Source organism: Anoplopoma fimbria, chromosome 4 (genome assembly GCF_027596085.1).
Source record: "Anoplopoma fimbria isolate UVic2021 breed Golden Eagle Sablefish chromosome 4, Afim_UVic_2022, whole genome shotgun sequence".
Classification (NCBI taxonomy): Eukaryota; Metazoa; Chordata; class Actinopteri; order Perciformes; family Anoplopomatidae; genus Anoplopoma; species Anoplopoma fimbria.
This window is the reverse complement of record NC_072452.1, coordinates 11,826,840-11,844,192: the sequence shown is the minus strand read 5'-3', so window position 1 is coordinate 11,844,192 and position 17,353 is coordinate 11,826,840. Positions and strand designations below refer to the sequence as shown.

Genomic DNA, 17,353 nt, shown 5'->3' with positions numbered 1-17,353 from the left:
CGCTCTCCTTCTGAACCGAAATTTCCGCAGGTCATGCGGTCAGGCTTACCAGATTTGGTTTACTACTGCTATTCTTAGGCCCATGCCATCCAGAGTCTAAATAATATGGCCTGTACTCTGTTGTCTTTTGCCTGTCTCCTTTTTCCAACACCTGGGCCTGTCTTCACTCTCAGTTATTGAGAGTGCCTCTTCCACTTAGTATTATGAGAAATGGAGAGACATGGATAAAGGGAGGGTGGGATATTAATGGAATTCTAAGAAAAAAAATGATGAGGGGAGACACAAAAAGAGAGATGGAAAGAAAAACAGGAAAGCAGAGAGCAGATTATATGGCAACAAAGAATATGAGGACGGAAACGCAGAACTGTTTGACCATAGTGCACCACTGGGGGTCCGTCTATAAGTAGGAAGATGTTTCAGAGATGACGGACTAAATGCTCTTGTTGGGAACTCACAGAGGGCCTTTCCTGTTTATTCATGTCTCCTCCTGTTCCTTTGACTACTGAATTTTTACAATTAATTTTTTCGTTGAAGGGGTTAACAGACAGTTGATGTGTATGGGTCAGCCTGGAGAGTTAAAAGCCAAAATGAGTGTGTGTGTGTGTGTGTGTGTGTGTGTGTGCGTGTGCGTGTGCATGAGGCTTATGTATAAGATCTTGCATAAGCGCAGGTGTCAGCAGGTGCATGTGTGAGAGTGTGAGAGAGAGAGTAGTTTAGCTGACATACGGCGATCAAAAATGGGTCAAATATGAACAATTTGCAAATGAGGTGGAGAAAGCAGTGAAAGAGAAATAGAGGGTGACTTGGACGGGGCTACCATGCATGTGTGTGTATGTGAGGGTGTGTAGGTGTGTGACCTTTTTTTTGAGACCACTCTATGTAATCAGATGAGCAGGGTGACAGGGATGGGGCCGCATCGACTAAGTCCTGCATGGCTTAAATCACACTGGCATCTGGCTACCACACACACACATGCACGCACGCACACACACACACACACACACACACACACAGCCTGACAGTATCTGCAAGCATTTAATCATTGTGTGTGAGTGTGTTTGGGCAACTGACTGATGACAGAATTGAAAAAAGATATGAGAAGGTTTATGTATGACAAGACCTCCCTCCTTTCATGTGTTTATGTTTGATATATTCCATCTACATCGGATTCATTCTCCTCCTCGTTGCATATCCCTGATTAACATAAAATTGGGTAATCGCCGCGCTCTTCAGGACATTAATCAAATAATTAAATTCCCTTAATGAATCAGTGTTAATACCTGAACCTTAATTGCAGTTCTCTCTCTCTTCCTGCTCCCTCTGCTCTCTACCTTTTCTCCTGCGAGAGTAAAGCAGCGGCGTGCCAAGGGGTCACACAAGTGTCTTTATATATAGCTTCCCTGAATGTTTTGAAAAGCTTTGCTTCACGCCGCCTTCATCAATTTCAGATAAATCTACATTTTTTTTTTGCCAGAGCAATATTCATAATCATAACACAAAACATGGCTTCCTCAGAGCTTAGCTGGGGATAAAAGTACAATTTGCTGCTGATGCGATTAAATGAAAGACTTTTAATATTTACGGTGACGTGTCCTCTTAATCTCTCTCTCTCTGAAGTGTGTCTAATTTGTCAAATCAGCCTTACTATTGTACGGGCGCGGATTCTCTTATGACTCAAAGGGTGAATGAATCGGAGGGTTACACAGTATGAGTCACTATCAAAGCTATATTTGTGCGTCGATGTGTGTGTTTGTGCTTGTGTGACTGTGTCTGCCCTGCCGCCCTGTGGATGCATGTGTGCAACTGTGTGTGTGTGACGGTAGCCAGCAGTAGCAGGGTTATTAATCAGATCAAACACACACGTAGTGGCACCAGATCAAACACACACACACACACACACACACACATACACACTGCCTGTGGTGGACTGAGCTGAAGGGCCCCGACCGGGCGTGACTTTGATCCTCACCACAACATCCGCTCCTCCACTCCAACACTGCTTTTCTGCTGCTCGTCTGTCTCACGTGCCCCTCAGGACACTTACCCAGGACTTGGGTTACTCCTTTTAGATCTTCAAAAGAGCTCGGTGTGACTTCAAACACAGGATCCTCCTGTTGTAACTGGACACTCAGTGTGTAAGATCCAGATTTGGCTCTAGGTCACAGAGGTAGGGTTGTGGTTAGTGTCACCATCTCAATGGCCATAATGGTAATAATAACCCAGTTATATACGCTGAGTTGTGAGCGTGTGTGTGTTTTCTTTAGAAATGAGCTGGATGTGGATATTTGGTGAAGGCTGCAGATGTGAATATTTTTGATCTTCTTTAATCTTGATGATAAATGACTGATGTAATTTGCATCATTATTTCTTTTGAAGGAAATCTACTCAAGGAGGGGTTTAAATTGATTGAAATATGAACTGAAATACATCAGACGGCTCAACAGTAAGACGTCTTTTTAACTTTGCCTTTGTTTGTTCATTTGAGTCTTTGCGAAGCAGCAAATTAATACATTTTTACATTAATAACAAAGTAAGAGTTTCAGTTAGTGTCTTTCTTCAGCATCAGAATAGTTACAAAACTAAGCCTTATGTTGAACTGTGGCGTGGACTCCCTTCAATCAGTTTACTAAGCAGGTGGATTCAACTACATGTTTAACTGATGCAGGTGAGAAGCTCACTACCAATAGTCCATACCACGTTGACTGAGCTTTTAGGACATGACAAAGCATCACCTGTAATAAGCTTAAGTCAAAGGCATGAGGCATTATGGGTGTGAAAGGACTCGGGGAGGGGTGTTGAAATTCTCAAATAAATTGTTCGTAATGGGACTGAAAGGGTCCACCACCAGACTTCACCACCACCACAAGATCAGAGGTAGAGGGAGGTTTGTTTAAGGCATTGAACAGTCTGATGTGAAAACCACAATCAATGTTTCCTTCCAGAAAATAAAATGTATATATGAACCACATAGGGTTAATTATTTAAGTTTAAGAGGTGTAGTTTAAGGGGTAGCGCTTTATAAGGGTTTATTTCTGCCTAGTCCATTTCAAACATATTATAATAACGTTTTGCATATGTTCCCTGTTCATTTTATTTTTTATTAGTTATTTCAGTACATGTGCGAAATACATTGTCAGTTTGCTCCAAATAACACCACGATTTGCCTATGGAAACCTTCAATTGGCAATTGGAAAATGTATTTTTAGCATCTCATTAATTAAAAATAATTTCTTTAAATATTTCTCATAGTATATTTTTGGCACCATTAGCATAAAATGAATTGCTACTAACAAGCAATGCTTCCATCACCATGTTGTTTACGGTACATGTTGCCTCTACTATATACAAATCATCAGATGTTGTGGTGACAAGGAGACACAGACCCAGTAACAGTGAATATATAATATATAAAAGAATATATATTCATATGAACTCCAGGCTCAGCCTTGAACGTTCTCAGCCAGATGTGCACTGACACTTCCTGTGTGTGTGATGTGAAAATCTTCTATAATCAATGAAGATAATGATGAGATGCAGAAGGCAACTGTGTCAGATTTAAGTGTCTCATGTGGGGAGTGGAGCTAATAAGCTACATTTTAACATGTCCAACCTAATAAAACATCTCCGGGCTCATCACCCAAAGGAGCACAATGAATTTACTGTAATAAGAGAACAGCAACTAGCACCGCAGCTGATGCCATGGCGATCCCTGAGCAGGCGAGTCATAGAGTAATGCTAAATATATAAAAATAACAGAGGAAATACATAGCAGCAGATGAAAAGCAAAGGGGTTCTATCGTCTCCTGCTTCACCTTGACATACCCGACCTGTTGAACTAACTTGATCACACCAATATATAAATATGAAAGTTTTTTTAAAACAACAAACGGCCTTTGACCCAGGAGACCGCCGTTCATGGGAAACGAGATGTCAACGTTGATTTATTCCAGTACTTCAGTAACATCCTCTGTTGTTATTTTAACACAAACCATGATCTTTTCAGAAACCAACCAAATAGTTAAGTTGACAAAACATAACTAAGGGTTTTTTGGGAAGATGGAAGTTTATTTATAAAGGCTGTATGCATGTAACAAGTGGAAATTGACACATGTTGTATGGTTTTGTAGGAAATCTCTCATAAATGTTGCACAAAAATTATTCATGGTCATCACCTATAACATATAGGTTAACAAAACAAAGAGAGAAACTACAGTGGTGTGGATAGTTTGAAGTTTGATATTCAGTCATCCTGCGGGGTTCATCTTCGATAAAATCACCATACAGTATTTGATTTGGTACTGCAGGATAAAGCTTGACTGATGTTGCCCAGGTGCCGTCATCTCGTCGCCTGGAGCTATGAAAATCTTGCGTGACTTGACAGTCGATGGGAAAATAACGAGCTGTATTTAGGGGGCGTCCTAAAAATGCATGCAAAAATAGCCAAGATAAGTTTTACCGAGCTTTCACAGTAGTTAGTCCTTATTTAGTTATTTGATTAATTCAGGTACATTCACTCCGATCCGACCAGGTCATTTTGCATTACACCCGTCCAACAATGGGTCGTCACGGTTGACCTTTACATGCAGTTTATCTCCATGTGGCCCTTAACCCTAACCTGTCTTTGAATAACCTAACCGGTGTTGCCACATTAAGGCTGCCGGTGTTCTGCCAATGAGTCTGAATTTCTCTCATTAGTTCTGGACACAGTGTTTGGACAAGCTTCCCTGTAATCCCCTCGACTGGGACTTGGCTGCTCCTGCTTTAGAGGAGATGAAGACAATGCTCCTCACTATGGAAATGCGTGCGGACGCTTTGATGCCTTATGCACTTCGGCTTTTTCAAAGCACTTGTCCAGTTCTTCTGCTCCCTTGCACCTTCCCCTCTCTCTAACCCTCCGCCTCCCCCACTATGCCTGCTCCAATCGATCCAACCATGTCTCCCAGTCCCACATGTCATCTTTTTTCTTTGACACAGCTCTCCTCTCCCCACTGCTTGGTATTCTGGAGTGGAAATGCATGCACCATCGCAGATCCATCAGCTCCGATCGGAATGCCGCACCACGGCTCGGGGAAATGGAGGGATGAGAAGGGTGGAGGAGGAAAGAGGGAGAGGGGCGGGGAGGGAGGGAGTGTGAGAGGGCAGGTCAGTTGCTTGTCGACATCCTTCCGGGACCAAAGCCTCAGGCTGGCAGGGGAAAAAAGAGAGAGGAATGGTGGAGGACGAGAGTAAAGAAAAAGAGCACCTTTTTATTTCTGAGGGGCCACTTTTGTTAATTCATCTCAAATTAGCCTCTCTGAGGAATTCTGGGAGCACACAAGTTCTTATACTCCATTTCCTTAAGAGCTCACAGGATTCAATAAGTAGTATGCAATGGGAAAATAATAGATTTTAGAGCCAAGGTGCTCTCATGAATTAAAACCTCTTATTTGTTAAGTTCAGGCTCCATATAGGTAGTGTACTATAAGTGAAACAAAGACTTCAAGGATAAAGATGTGTTCACTTCTCTCATGAGTGCACCTCACACAGTGGGCTCCTGACAGAGTCAAAGGAATAACACACATTTTCTCTATTCTGTTCATGTGAAGTCAAATTCAATGTATTTATAGGTGGTTGAGACAGCTCAGCTCACTGCAACATAAATAAAACACATGCAAATATGAGAAATAAATTATTTTTGCCAACTTTGACAACACATAGTTAAAAAGAACACACACAAAAAAAACTGTAAACTGCAACAGGATAAAAATGTGGAAAATGTCATTGAGAGCTACAGAGGAAGGACTGCAGGACAGACAGGCATAGGTGGAGGTTCTGCATGGGAGACGGAGCAGTAAGGGAGTAACAAAATGGAGAAACTGTGCTACAATATGTAAATACAGTACACAACATGAATATTCAGTGTACTAAGTCAAAGGCTTCCTGGCAAAGAGTGACAAAAAGAGTTTTGCACTTTAAATATGAACTGTAATCCAATATGTAATCCATATTAATTTAGGTTTGTGGGTTAAATGGGATGACTGATGTAATAGGTCAATATAGACGGCCATTTATAGCCGGTCATTGTGCCCCAGGGTGGTATTTCGTCGTCTTTTAGCAAAACAATGTGCAGTACAGTCGACAAGCAGCATTTCATCACACATTCCTCCATAATGTACACTGCATTTTTCCTACCATCAGCTCACTTTCCTCTATTCAACTCGCTCATCATCCCTTCCTCCTCATGTCAGAGCGGAGGGAGAAGCAGACAAGCGCTGATCGCATCGATGTTGTCTCTCTGCATTTATCGCTCTCTTTCTTTTTGCGCTCTTCCTCTCAAAAAGCCTCTCCATCCTCTGTGTGTTCTCCCCCATGGCTTTCCTCTACAGCAGTGCGTTGCCTTGGTAATTACCAGTTGTCTTAAACAGACAGATGGAATAAGAGAGAGTGACGGGCAATTTTCCCAGTGCCTGTTTTCCCCGTTTATGTGCACGGAACTGCTTTTTTGCGTGTGTGTTCTGTATGCACGCCTCTTAACTTCTCACCATCGCTTTCGCAGTCTCTTTCCCTAACTTCCCCGCTTTCACTCTCTCCCTGTGAGTTTGCGTTTGTGCACTTGTCGTGTGTTTGTGTGCGTGTGTGTATGTGTGTGTGAGGCGGTAGTGGGGTATTACCTGACAGAATGAGTTAGTCCAGGATGGTAGTGGGACAGTTTCATCTCCTGCTGTGTGTTGGCCATGTTAGATGCCATTTGTCACTCTGGACCTTTGCCCCAGGAGGGATCGCTATGGTCCCTTACATCTTCTCTTTTCTCCCAGCATGCCCCTAACACAGCAGTGGAGTAAAGAAAATGACTATTTCTGTCTTCAAACTGTCAGAGCAAGAAAAGTTGTAAAGGGTTTGATGGAGAAAAGGGCGAGAGGCAAACAAGGGGAGGGACAGACGCTGACATGCATTAACATGATGTCAGAGTACAAGTATTTATGTCATCCAATTAATTTTTTCACTCTCTCTTGCAGGCTGGTATGATCAGGATGGACCAAGAGGAGTTTTTCATCGAGCCGGTGGAGAGGGGCGACGGAGTGGGAGAAGACGAGGAGGAGGGAGGAGGAGGAAGGACACATGTCGTCTATCGCTCCTCAGCCGTAAAGAAAGCGCCCATCAGCAGCCCGGCGGCAGAGTACCACACCAGAGGTCAGTCTGTGCCATCCTCCACTTTTACACACCCTTCACTGAACATGTGACAATGATTATATGACGCTAACTGCAAGCTAAGTCCCGGATCATTCACTCTAAATGTGAAACCTACAGACTTTTTGTTTTCATTAATGTTCTCCGCCGTACATCCTCGAACACTACACAGACTTTACTCCCCTGAAATAAACTAGTATCTCAAGCCATTCTTCCCTCCAACACACCTGCTTATATACTCAAAGTATTGTATGCAAAGACAGCCAGTCACAGCGTGAGCATATTGTCAAAAAGATTACACCTACACACACTCAAACACGTCCTCCTGTCACCGCACTCATTTTCCCAGTGAGAAAGGAGCGACATATGGAGACGCACGTGTTTGATTGTTAAGGTAACACCCTCTGTATCTTTGATAGAATTATACTCTGCCTTGGTCGCCTGAACAATTAACAGCTGGCACTCAAGTCATTGGTTAGTCGTCGTCTCTGCCTCCATTTTCCACTCCACCGATGAAATAAATGAAGTGAAACAACAAGTAGGGCTATTATTTTAGAGGAAGCATAATACTTAGAGTTTAACACAGCGTGTCGGCTCTGGGGTGTGAAGGATGGAAGATAAATGTGTACTAAAATGGGCTTTAAAACTCAAGGTAGAGCACTGTCAGGCAAGCAAAATTATGTTTTCATCATAGAAATTTAACTGTTCATCAGTTTTATCTTGTATTACTCTCAAATCTTATGTCTTTACAATGAGATGAGAAAATCAATGGGACCTTGTTGCAGTGAAATGAGGTTGTTCAATTGAATTCAAGGTAATGTCAAATGACTAAGTGTTGGAACAAGAGGAATTGAATCAACTGAATCAAATGAATTCATCTAACTGTGTTTTTTTATTTAATAAATGGAAGTTTTGATCAACTTGGAAGTTGAGAATATGCATATATTCATTTTTTTTACATAAACCGAAGGGACATAAACAATTCTTGGTCAATATTTTTTGAGGCTGCTCTATTTCAGTAACTCTCTATAGTATATAGTACTATTCATTACACCTACAGTGTAAATATCTACAGTGCAGTTTGTAAAGTTTTTTTTACAATACCATTGTCTACTTAATTTCTTATCGTTTGCGTATGTGAGTAGTTTTTGAAAAGGTAATCGTAACAAAAAGAGACATACACAAAAAAGAAAAGGAACATTTCCAGTAAATACAATATTCATTATTGTCATAGGTAACACAATGTTGATTGAACCTATGGCCCACTGATGAAAGTAATGCAATATCTATATATATGCAGTATAACAAAATGTTGTGTTATAGATGTTTTCCAGTGAAAACACACAAATATTGAACTATGCATACAATTCTGAAAACTTGAGGCTCATGTATCAACAAAATGACTCCAGACTGCCAAACTCTGAGCTATAAATCCCATTGTTTCCACTCAAATTGAAATTCAACCAGGACTAAAACCTTAAGCATCCGCCTGCAGGGAAAAAAATATAACTGCGTTGCCTGCCTCAGGCTTGTGTCAGAAGTGGCTGCCGAGTCACCGTGATTGATCTGATGCCTACAAGTCAATCAATTGTGACCCCATCAATAGTCTGCATCTCAACTAATCACCAAAGCAAAAGATATTCTCACAGAATCAAGTCTCCCATGTTGTACAGGAGTGAGAGGAAGCGCTTTATAACGAGTGTATCACAATAGATGAGATCTGTGTCTTCCTATTCTGAGCATTTGACTCAAGAATGTCTAATAATATACATAGAGAGAGAGAGAGAGAGAGAGAGAGAGAGAGAGAGAGAGAGTTTCCATAGGAACACCCAGAGAAGACAGACTGCATTGGAGTAACACAGATCTGCTCCCACTGTTACTGATACCTGGCAGAACATCCACATACATCCACACACACACACACACACACACACACACACACACACACACACACACACACACACACACACACACACACACACACACACACACATATATGCAGGATGTAACCACACACAGCTTACACAACTCCCTTGATCATACATTAACACTTCTGAACACACATACGTGCTGCATGCACACATGCAGACACACAAAACACGTCTCACTGCTCCTTGTTGTCTTTGAATCTTTCTTTCTAATGAAGAGTGGGGTGCAGATCAATAGCGTAGGATAGAGCAGGCCACGGTGTGTGTGTTTGTGTGTGTGTGTCTGTGTGCGTGCATGTATGGCGTGGGCATGAGTTCTGTGGTCGTCTGGCTTTGAGTGCTGGGATTTTCAAGGCCAAGCAGACAGACAGACTGACAGACGGAGAGACAAGCAGGCATGTGCTGCTCCCAGTAGCATTTGATGTGGATCTCTCTCTTCGTTTCTCTTCTCTCTCTCCTCTTTTTATCTTTGTCTCAGCTATTCTGGACCACAACATTATGTAAACATAGGTTTACCTTCCAGTTGTTACATCATATCACTGTAATATCACAGCCATGTGGATGCATATGAAGAACATTATAGATCTCGCTGCCATTACACTTCTTTCCCTGTGTAAAAACCAAGAAATGTCCTCCCCTCTTTTATTCCCTCATATTGTCTTTCTCAGACAACCGCTCCTCCCCGTAGATCAATCAGGGACATTAGCGAATTAATTTAATAATCAATCAATCATTTCTGGACATCTCCTTCGCCTGGCATGCTTAATTCACAGCCAGTTATTGAATGTTGGACTCATTTCCTGGCTAAAGACAGAGGGAAGAAAGTTATATTTAGCGAGGTAATAGAGGAGCTCAAGAAGGAGAGAAGGAGAGATGAATAAGGAGCGAGATTGATCGGTTTCTTACACCATAAGCTGAGGAGGTGTGAATCAATGTCCTAAGTGGAGAGAGCAAGCTTTTATTATTAATGTCGCACACTCATCAATGAATCGCTGCACTGATAGAAAATGAAGGATTGCCGTTCATTTTTTTTTTTTCTGGGCGAACATAGCTCTGTCCTTCAATCTTTTTTTTTCTCCGCCCCTTATGATTTGATTTAATCTCCTACTTTTATCTGTGCTTTTCCTCAGTGTCTTTGTGTCTGCTTATTTTATTTCCCCTTTTTCCCCCCTTATTTGTCTAGGGTTAACTGTAGCTTTATGTGCAACTTTTTGCCCCAAACAAACTGTTGCCTTGGTGACAGTGACAGTGGGGGTTTGGTATATGGCCAGCGGGACTGGACTGCCTGTGTATGTGTCTTGCTTCAATTGTGTGTATAAGCATGCGTGTGCGTGCAAGTGCAGTGTTGTGTCCAGGGTACTGAGACTTGCCCAAACAGATGGACTACCAGAGGGCTTTTTCCCATAATTCCCCTCACCTAGTCTGCTACCTGGACTAAACTCCCACCAAAATATAATGCATACAAGTCACAGCTTTTCTTACTTTTGTCTTGTTTAATTACCCCTTTCATCTCTACAGAAGCAACATGTTAGACTGTCATATTTGGGTAACATGGTAACTATCATTCAGCTTGCGTACACAGTTGGTTATATCTGTGTTACAAAATGCAGTCCTTTGCAGCCGACCTGTTTTGATTGCCATTTCAGAGATCTTTATTGTTCTCAAGACAGAAAGGCTCCCTGCAGCCTCCGCCACAAAGCTATTTCAATTAGCCGGTGGACTGACACTGTGCGGAGGGCTGAGAAGGCGACACAGGACTCCATGCGGCTGCACAAAGCCACTATTTGTTTTACCCTCTCAGGTGCTGCTGTTCTGTGCTGTTCTTGTATGTTTCTAGTTGTTCTCTGTTGTGCTTTACTGTGCCCGGCTGATGTGAGCTGTTGTTAGGTCTACACCACTGATACAATGATGTGTCTGCTTGGGCCTAAGCTGAGAGGAAATTGAAGGGGGTCAGACGGAGGCCAGTGAGGGCCCCTTAGAGAACCCAATCTCTCTCGCTGTCTCTCACTTTACTCCCTCCTTCCTTCTCCCTCTTGCTCTGCCTCTGCCGGTGTCACACAAGGATAGACATATGGCGCAAGGCTTTTTAAGAGGAGACTCGTGACTAAGCACTTAGAGATGTGAGCACACACGCACTCTCACACACACACACACACACACCTCATAAATGGCCTGAACTCATCTTCAGTATGTAACAGGGGGTCCCAGTAGGCACTTTGCAGTACAGCGTGCATCTTGTTGAAATCCCAAATAGCCACCTGAACAACCCTGATAAGGTGACACTCTTCTTATGTCCTTATGAGGCTTATTTTAGAGATTGTGCAAAGAAAGTTCTCTAAATCCTTGACTTTGGTCTTGCACTATCACAAACTGTATCTACATTGAAGGGAAATTCCTAAACCCACTTCTTATTTTTGTAGTTTTGGCCATCATTACAACCCTAAAAAGACATCTGATGTAAGGATGCACCATAGCAACATTTTCAGATACCCAGGCTTTTGTTGGGTCGGCCCATAGCAGGTACCGATCAGATACCAACTGCTTGCCTCACTGTTTGGATGGACTGGGATCTGTCTTCTATTTCTAAGGCCACATCAGGATTGACTTAAACATCGCTTTTCAAACTTTGTGAATTTTTATTTAACAAATAAATACACTGATATAAATCTACTTTCAGTCGTTCGGCAGCAACTAGGGGAAAAAAAATATATATATATATTTATTAACAGGAATTTCAATTCAAATGTAGACCTTTTTAATGCAACAACAACTAGGTCATAACTTAAACAGGAATAAAAATTACAATGCAAAAGGTATATCGTATACAAACATGGAATTGAACTGAATAGATATGCTGCATGTCACAAATTTCTGATTTAGCTATTTGAGTCAGTATCTTTTTCGGAAGAGAAAACAAAGATGAATATTAAAATTATTACTAAAAATGTGAATTCAATTTAGACTTAATCTACTTGCTGCTGTTGTTTGACACAGTTTTCCTGTGTTTGGAGGGATTATTATGGACTTTTGAGGTGTGAAAGTGATTATGATAATGTATTTAAACTAAGCAGATAAATTGCATTTACACAATCGGGTTCATCAAAACACCACATATTTCATTACTTAACTGCAAGATTAATGCCTCTTGTGTAATTTCCATTATCTAGCCAAGTTCTGTGATGCAACTTATTCCCATTTCAGCAGAGTCTTCCCATTTGCCCCAAAGCAAAATTGTCTGTCTAAGCCACAGTCTGAATAAAACCAGGAGCCGTCTGTAATGAGTGTCTTTAGGCTGATGCTTTGAGCTCTAAAACCAGTAGTTTTAGAGGGGAATTCCTTCACGGTATATATATATAGAGCCTATGTCAACAAAAGCATCTGCCAAGGATTTTCTGAGGCTGAGCATTTCCAGCACAAAAGTTCTCAAGAACTTGAAAACATTAACTTCAGTGAACCATTATAGTGTGGATAAATATGGGTTGTCCAAAATGTTAATTTAATGGATTTAGGAAAGGAAGGTGTTACTTGAAAATCATCAAATTTAGACTTTAACAGGATCCAGTGAGAGAAAAGTTTATTCGAGTAGCAAACTCTACTATCTACCCCACCATCAAATTGTGATTTTAAATTTGAAATGCTTTGTTATGTTTCAGTGTAATTTAATTTCACTTACAGAAAATGTTCTAATAGTTTTGACTTCTTTTGTATCCATCAAATAAAACTATATAACAAAGTACTGCTCCCAGATCAGCTGGTTGTTCAATTTTGGCCACATTGTAGTAGCAGCTGCCACTGATTTCAGGTCAGCAGAACAGCGGCGCCACATTCTGTTTCACAGCTTGCATTTTACACAAAACATGTGTTTTATGTATGTAATAATGTAATGCCATATAATAATATGGGTGTTATATTGGGCAGTGGTGATCCACTTTAGATCAGCAGTGTGCATTAGTGCACAGCTGCATAAGCAGACACACGAGCCAAGCAGAAGCATACACACACAAAAGACCAAACACATACACTGGTGCAAACACACACACACACACACACACACACACACACACACACAGATACAGTATATACTATATATGTTGTGGGAATGAGTGCGGGCCCAGGTGTGCCTCTGGGAGAAAATTACAGTGTTAGGAGGGGAAGTATTTCAGCAGCCAGATGCTTCCTTTCTCACTCTCTGTGGCCACTGGTTCTATCCCTAGAGAGCACGGCTGGCTTTTTACCACACTCAGCATAGGTGTGTGTGTGTGTGTGTGTGTGTGTGTGTTTGTGTGTGTTGTGTGTGTGTGTGTGTGTGTGTGTGTGTGTGTGTGTGTGTGTGTGTGTGTGTGTGTGTGTGTGTTTTTGTGTGTACAGTCATGAATTATGGCATGTATGCATGCGTCCCTATGGGATTGCAGGTTTTGACTGAATGACAGCATGTGTGCGTCCACCGGTGTATATATGTGAGTTTTTGTCAGTGTGCCTGCGCTGCGTTCCTCTGTGTGTGTTCTCCCTCTGGCTTGCCTGACTCCTCACCTGCTGGTAAGCTCCCAGCAGGCCCCTCCATTGAGCCATCATTCACCGTGCCACAGCGGTGCCTTTAAACAGAGCAGGACTCCTGGGATAATAGCAGGGTGCGGCCGACCTCTGCTCCAGTCTGCAGCGAGCGCTGCCGCAATGACCCACGTACAGACTGTGCGTGGGATTCTGTCTGTCTGTGAGACAAAGAGAGAGTGAGCAAGGAGAGGATGAGGTGGAGCAGAAGGAACGCCTTGGGGGTGAAGGAGTAAAGGGTTATTATAGCCTTAGTGATTAAGAGAGAGTCACTATAATCATGGTGATCATAGTGCCAGAGCAGTAAGCCTTTGTGCTGCCTCTGATGTGGTGTTTATATTTTCAATACCAGACTTTTGATGTTAAACTCCTGCTACATAACAATGTGTGTGTTCTTGTGTTTTTTTTATATTTCTGATTATCAATGATGATCTTGGATGACTTCGGTCTAGAGAAAAGGTTTGTGATAACGAAGCAGTGGTCCCAATCTGGAGGACTTTTAGAGGTGTAGTATGATTATGTAGCACCCTGAAACATGTTATTTCATATGTCTTGCTGATCTAATAGCAGTGTGTCCAGTTAAAATCATTTGCGTCAGATACCTGTTGAAGTTAATTCATATTTCTATTATTTCAATGGTTGAAAACATATCCTATCTGTATACTTACTATCTTTGAAGGGAAGATAATTATTGTACTGACCCTTCAGAAGAGAGCACTGTGCCTTTTAAGAAAGAGTTACGAAGATGTGTTGTATGCAGGCTGAAGGAAAACATGTGCTTGTGATTAACCTTGGATTTTGTTAATAAAAGTTGCAAAACGAAGATAGACGTGTTTTCGGACAGTTCATTTAAAGGGTGCAACAATTACCTGAATAGAAAATACTGTTAAAAAGAACAAAATTCTCAGACAATAAAGTAACAATTCCTTGTTAAGAATTTTTCTATTGTGCGCTTTTTTTCTCTCAATTCTCAACATTATTATGTCCAATATAAGCCACGAGTGCCAATGCAAGAAGTAGTGTGCCGTAGTAGTAGATTTAATGAGGCGGAAAGTAGGGGTGTGGAAGTCAGTTTGGTGTATGGGTGTTTAATGAATAGTTTGTGCAATTAATGCCTCACTCCTAACTCTAATTTATTTTGTCTATATTTTCCTAACCTTAGCAACCTGAGATTAAGAATCTTAAAAATGATCACATTGAATGATGAAAAACATATTCATTGATTGTAATCAGGGGCTATGCTGAATGAAAATACACAGTTCAGTTTTACCTTTTTAGAAGCCTCAAGTGTTGAGTAAGATAAGAGATATAATGTAGAGATTAATTATAGGGTAAGTGTTTTCACAGAATGTGACATTAGAGAACTCATTCAGCCATTATGATTTGATCATACAGCTGTCTAGATGTACTCATATTTTTGTTCACAGTCTAGATCCTAAAAGGTGCAATACACAGGATTCAGAGCACGAATAAAGCAGCAAACCACTGTGAAAGATATAGTGGAGTAATGTCTACCTGAGCAGAGAATGAAGTCATTCTCCCTCGTTTGTGTAGTAATCTAAGCTTCATATGGTGGTTACAGTTGAAAAAACGGCATTGTCGAGTAAGCACCCATCCTCAGGTAAACACTATTTAGCGCTGTTGGCACTGTTGGCTGCGAGCCGCCGGCTAAGCAGTCGCAATGATGAGAGCCGTCGAGAGGCAATAAAAATGCTCCCAATTTCCTATAAATTACCTTTAACGTAGACATAACACTTCAGAAAGAAACAAGCAATGGCCCTGTGCGTGCTATCGCTTGACTATGAATGTGCAACAGTAATAACAAGACATAACATCATATATAGTTTATATAATATCTTCATTTTCATGATAAAACGCAGGGCTGGCACAAAGCAGCAGGTACAATTGTGTGACTACAATTACGTGCAACAGACCTCCCTGGAGGTGGCCAGTGTTCTGTGATGGCATCAGTTATGTAACCAGCCAACCTAAGGGACAGAAGCTCATGGAAGATGAGATGGCGTGTGACTTCCTTCCACCCACTTCTGTCACAATGCTGCAAACACACTCTGTACACATGCACACACACACGCACATGCTGTGTTAAATCTGGCACTCCTCAGAGAAGTGTGGGAGCCACTGCCATCGCTGAATAAGCTTCCTTGATGCGCATGCTTGAGCAGGAAAATTTGACATTGTTTTAGGTTATTAAAGGTACTACACAGTACGAGTAGTCACTAACTGAAACCCCACTTAGGTTAATGTAGCAATGCGTGTTTAGAGAGGATGTTATACTACGACAGCTGATTCAGAGGTTTATGGAGCCTCACATGTATTCGAGGCTTACATCTGGAGACCCAAATACATTCACCACTATTACGGCAGTTTCCTCATGCTGAGTGTCTCTGTGTGTGCAGCAGTTATATACTTCAATGAGGAGTAAAAAAATGTCCTCAAGTGCAACATCATTGAAGTGTGTGATTTTGCCTTTTTAGCGGTATGTGTCAATATAAAATCTATATTGCTGATATGCAAAAGGTGTTTTTGTGAACAAAAATAAACATGAAATAATACAAATGTTGCAAAGATTTTGACGGAAGAATCTTTAATCAAGGTCCACTTTCTAGCCTTCAACCGCATCACATAATCTTAATCTGCTGATTGCATTTAATCAGTTAATAGAGATGGATGTGTGTTGACATGCAAGCTTAGTAACTGTTCATCCATATTTTAGAACTTTTTTGATTTGTACATTAAGCCTGAACGTTTATTCTTCTACCTTGAAGGTAGTTACTTAAGGTACACTTTCTAGCTCTTTCCAGAGTTTCAACTGTATTTCATCTATAGGCACAAACTAGAAGTCCTGAAATTGCAATGGCTACCCATCTGTCATGTCAACCGATGCATCCCCATGACAACTAAGCAAAGTCCATCTGCTGACGGTTGAAATAACCAGAAACTAAATTTTAGACTTAGAGTACATTGCTATTTGTGCACACAATGGCAATAATGTTCATACGGTTGCTGTCTGATTAGCAGAGTGATGTGTGGTGGTGGGAGTTTGTTAGGCTGCAGTTCATTTGCCACTGTGCACCCTGGGGAAGTTTAATTGAATGAAACACAGCTCGGTGCTACTTTGTTAAACCATAGCTAAAATACTATCCATGAGCATCGAGGACAGACCAGATTATGGTTCAGACAGTGGGTTAAAAAATGGGTAGGAGATGTGCTTATTTTAAATAAGTGATGAATAACTGTTGTATCTCTATAGATAAGAGAGAAGGGGGGGAAGGAAAGAGAAAATTCCATCATCTTCATCTTCCTATATCGTCATTTCTTTGCTCCCACTGAGCTTGCTGATATGTCTTGTAGCATTAGTCTGATGTGATCAGATTTAGCTCAAATAAAAGTGGAGAATAGCTGTAGAGATCAGAGGGTGGAGAGAGGAAGGAGAAAACAAGGCTCGCTTAGAGCTTAGCAGGGGCTGAAAATACACATTTGTCATTCTGTTTACTGCGCCCAATGAACCGGAGTGACTGTCAAATCCAGATGGGTCATGTTGTGGTTGTCCGTATGCTGTTGGTGCCTGACCTTTTAATGGCGTGTGCTTGTATGGAGCAATTACAGTAACACAGTGATGGGAGGAGGCAAACCCTGTGCTGGGTTATTAGTCTTCATTTTTCAAAAGCTACAATGATACTTTTTAATTG

General features: G+C 41.4%; 1 protein-coding gene across 1 annotated transcript in view; it reads left to right on the top strand.

Moving 5' to 3' along the window:
* LOC129090029 (A disintegrin and metalloproteinase with thrombospondin motifs 2-like) overlaps positions 1-17,353 on the top strand; it is a 105,248-nt gene that overhangs the window by 41,992 nt on the left and 45,903 nt on the right. Inside the window, exon 3 of the mRNA XM_054597499.1 lies at positions 6,996-7,170. Coding sequence (XP_054453474.1) covers positions 6,996-7,170 — 175 coding nt within the window. The remainder of the gene's footprint in view (positions 1-6,995; positions 7,171-17,353) is intronic.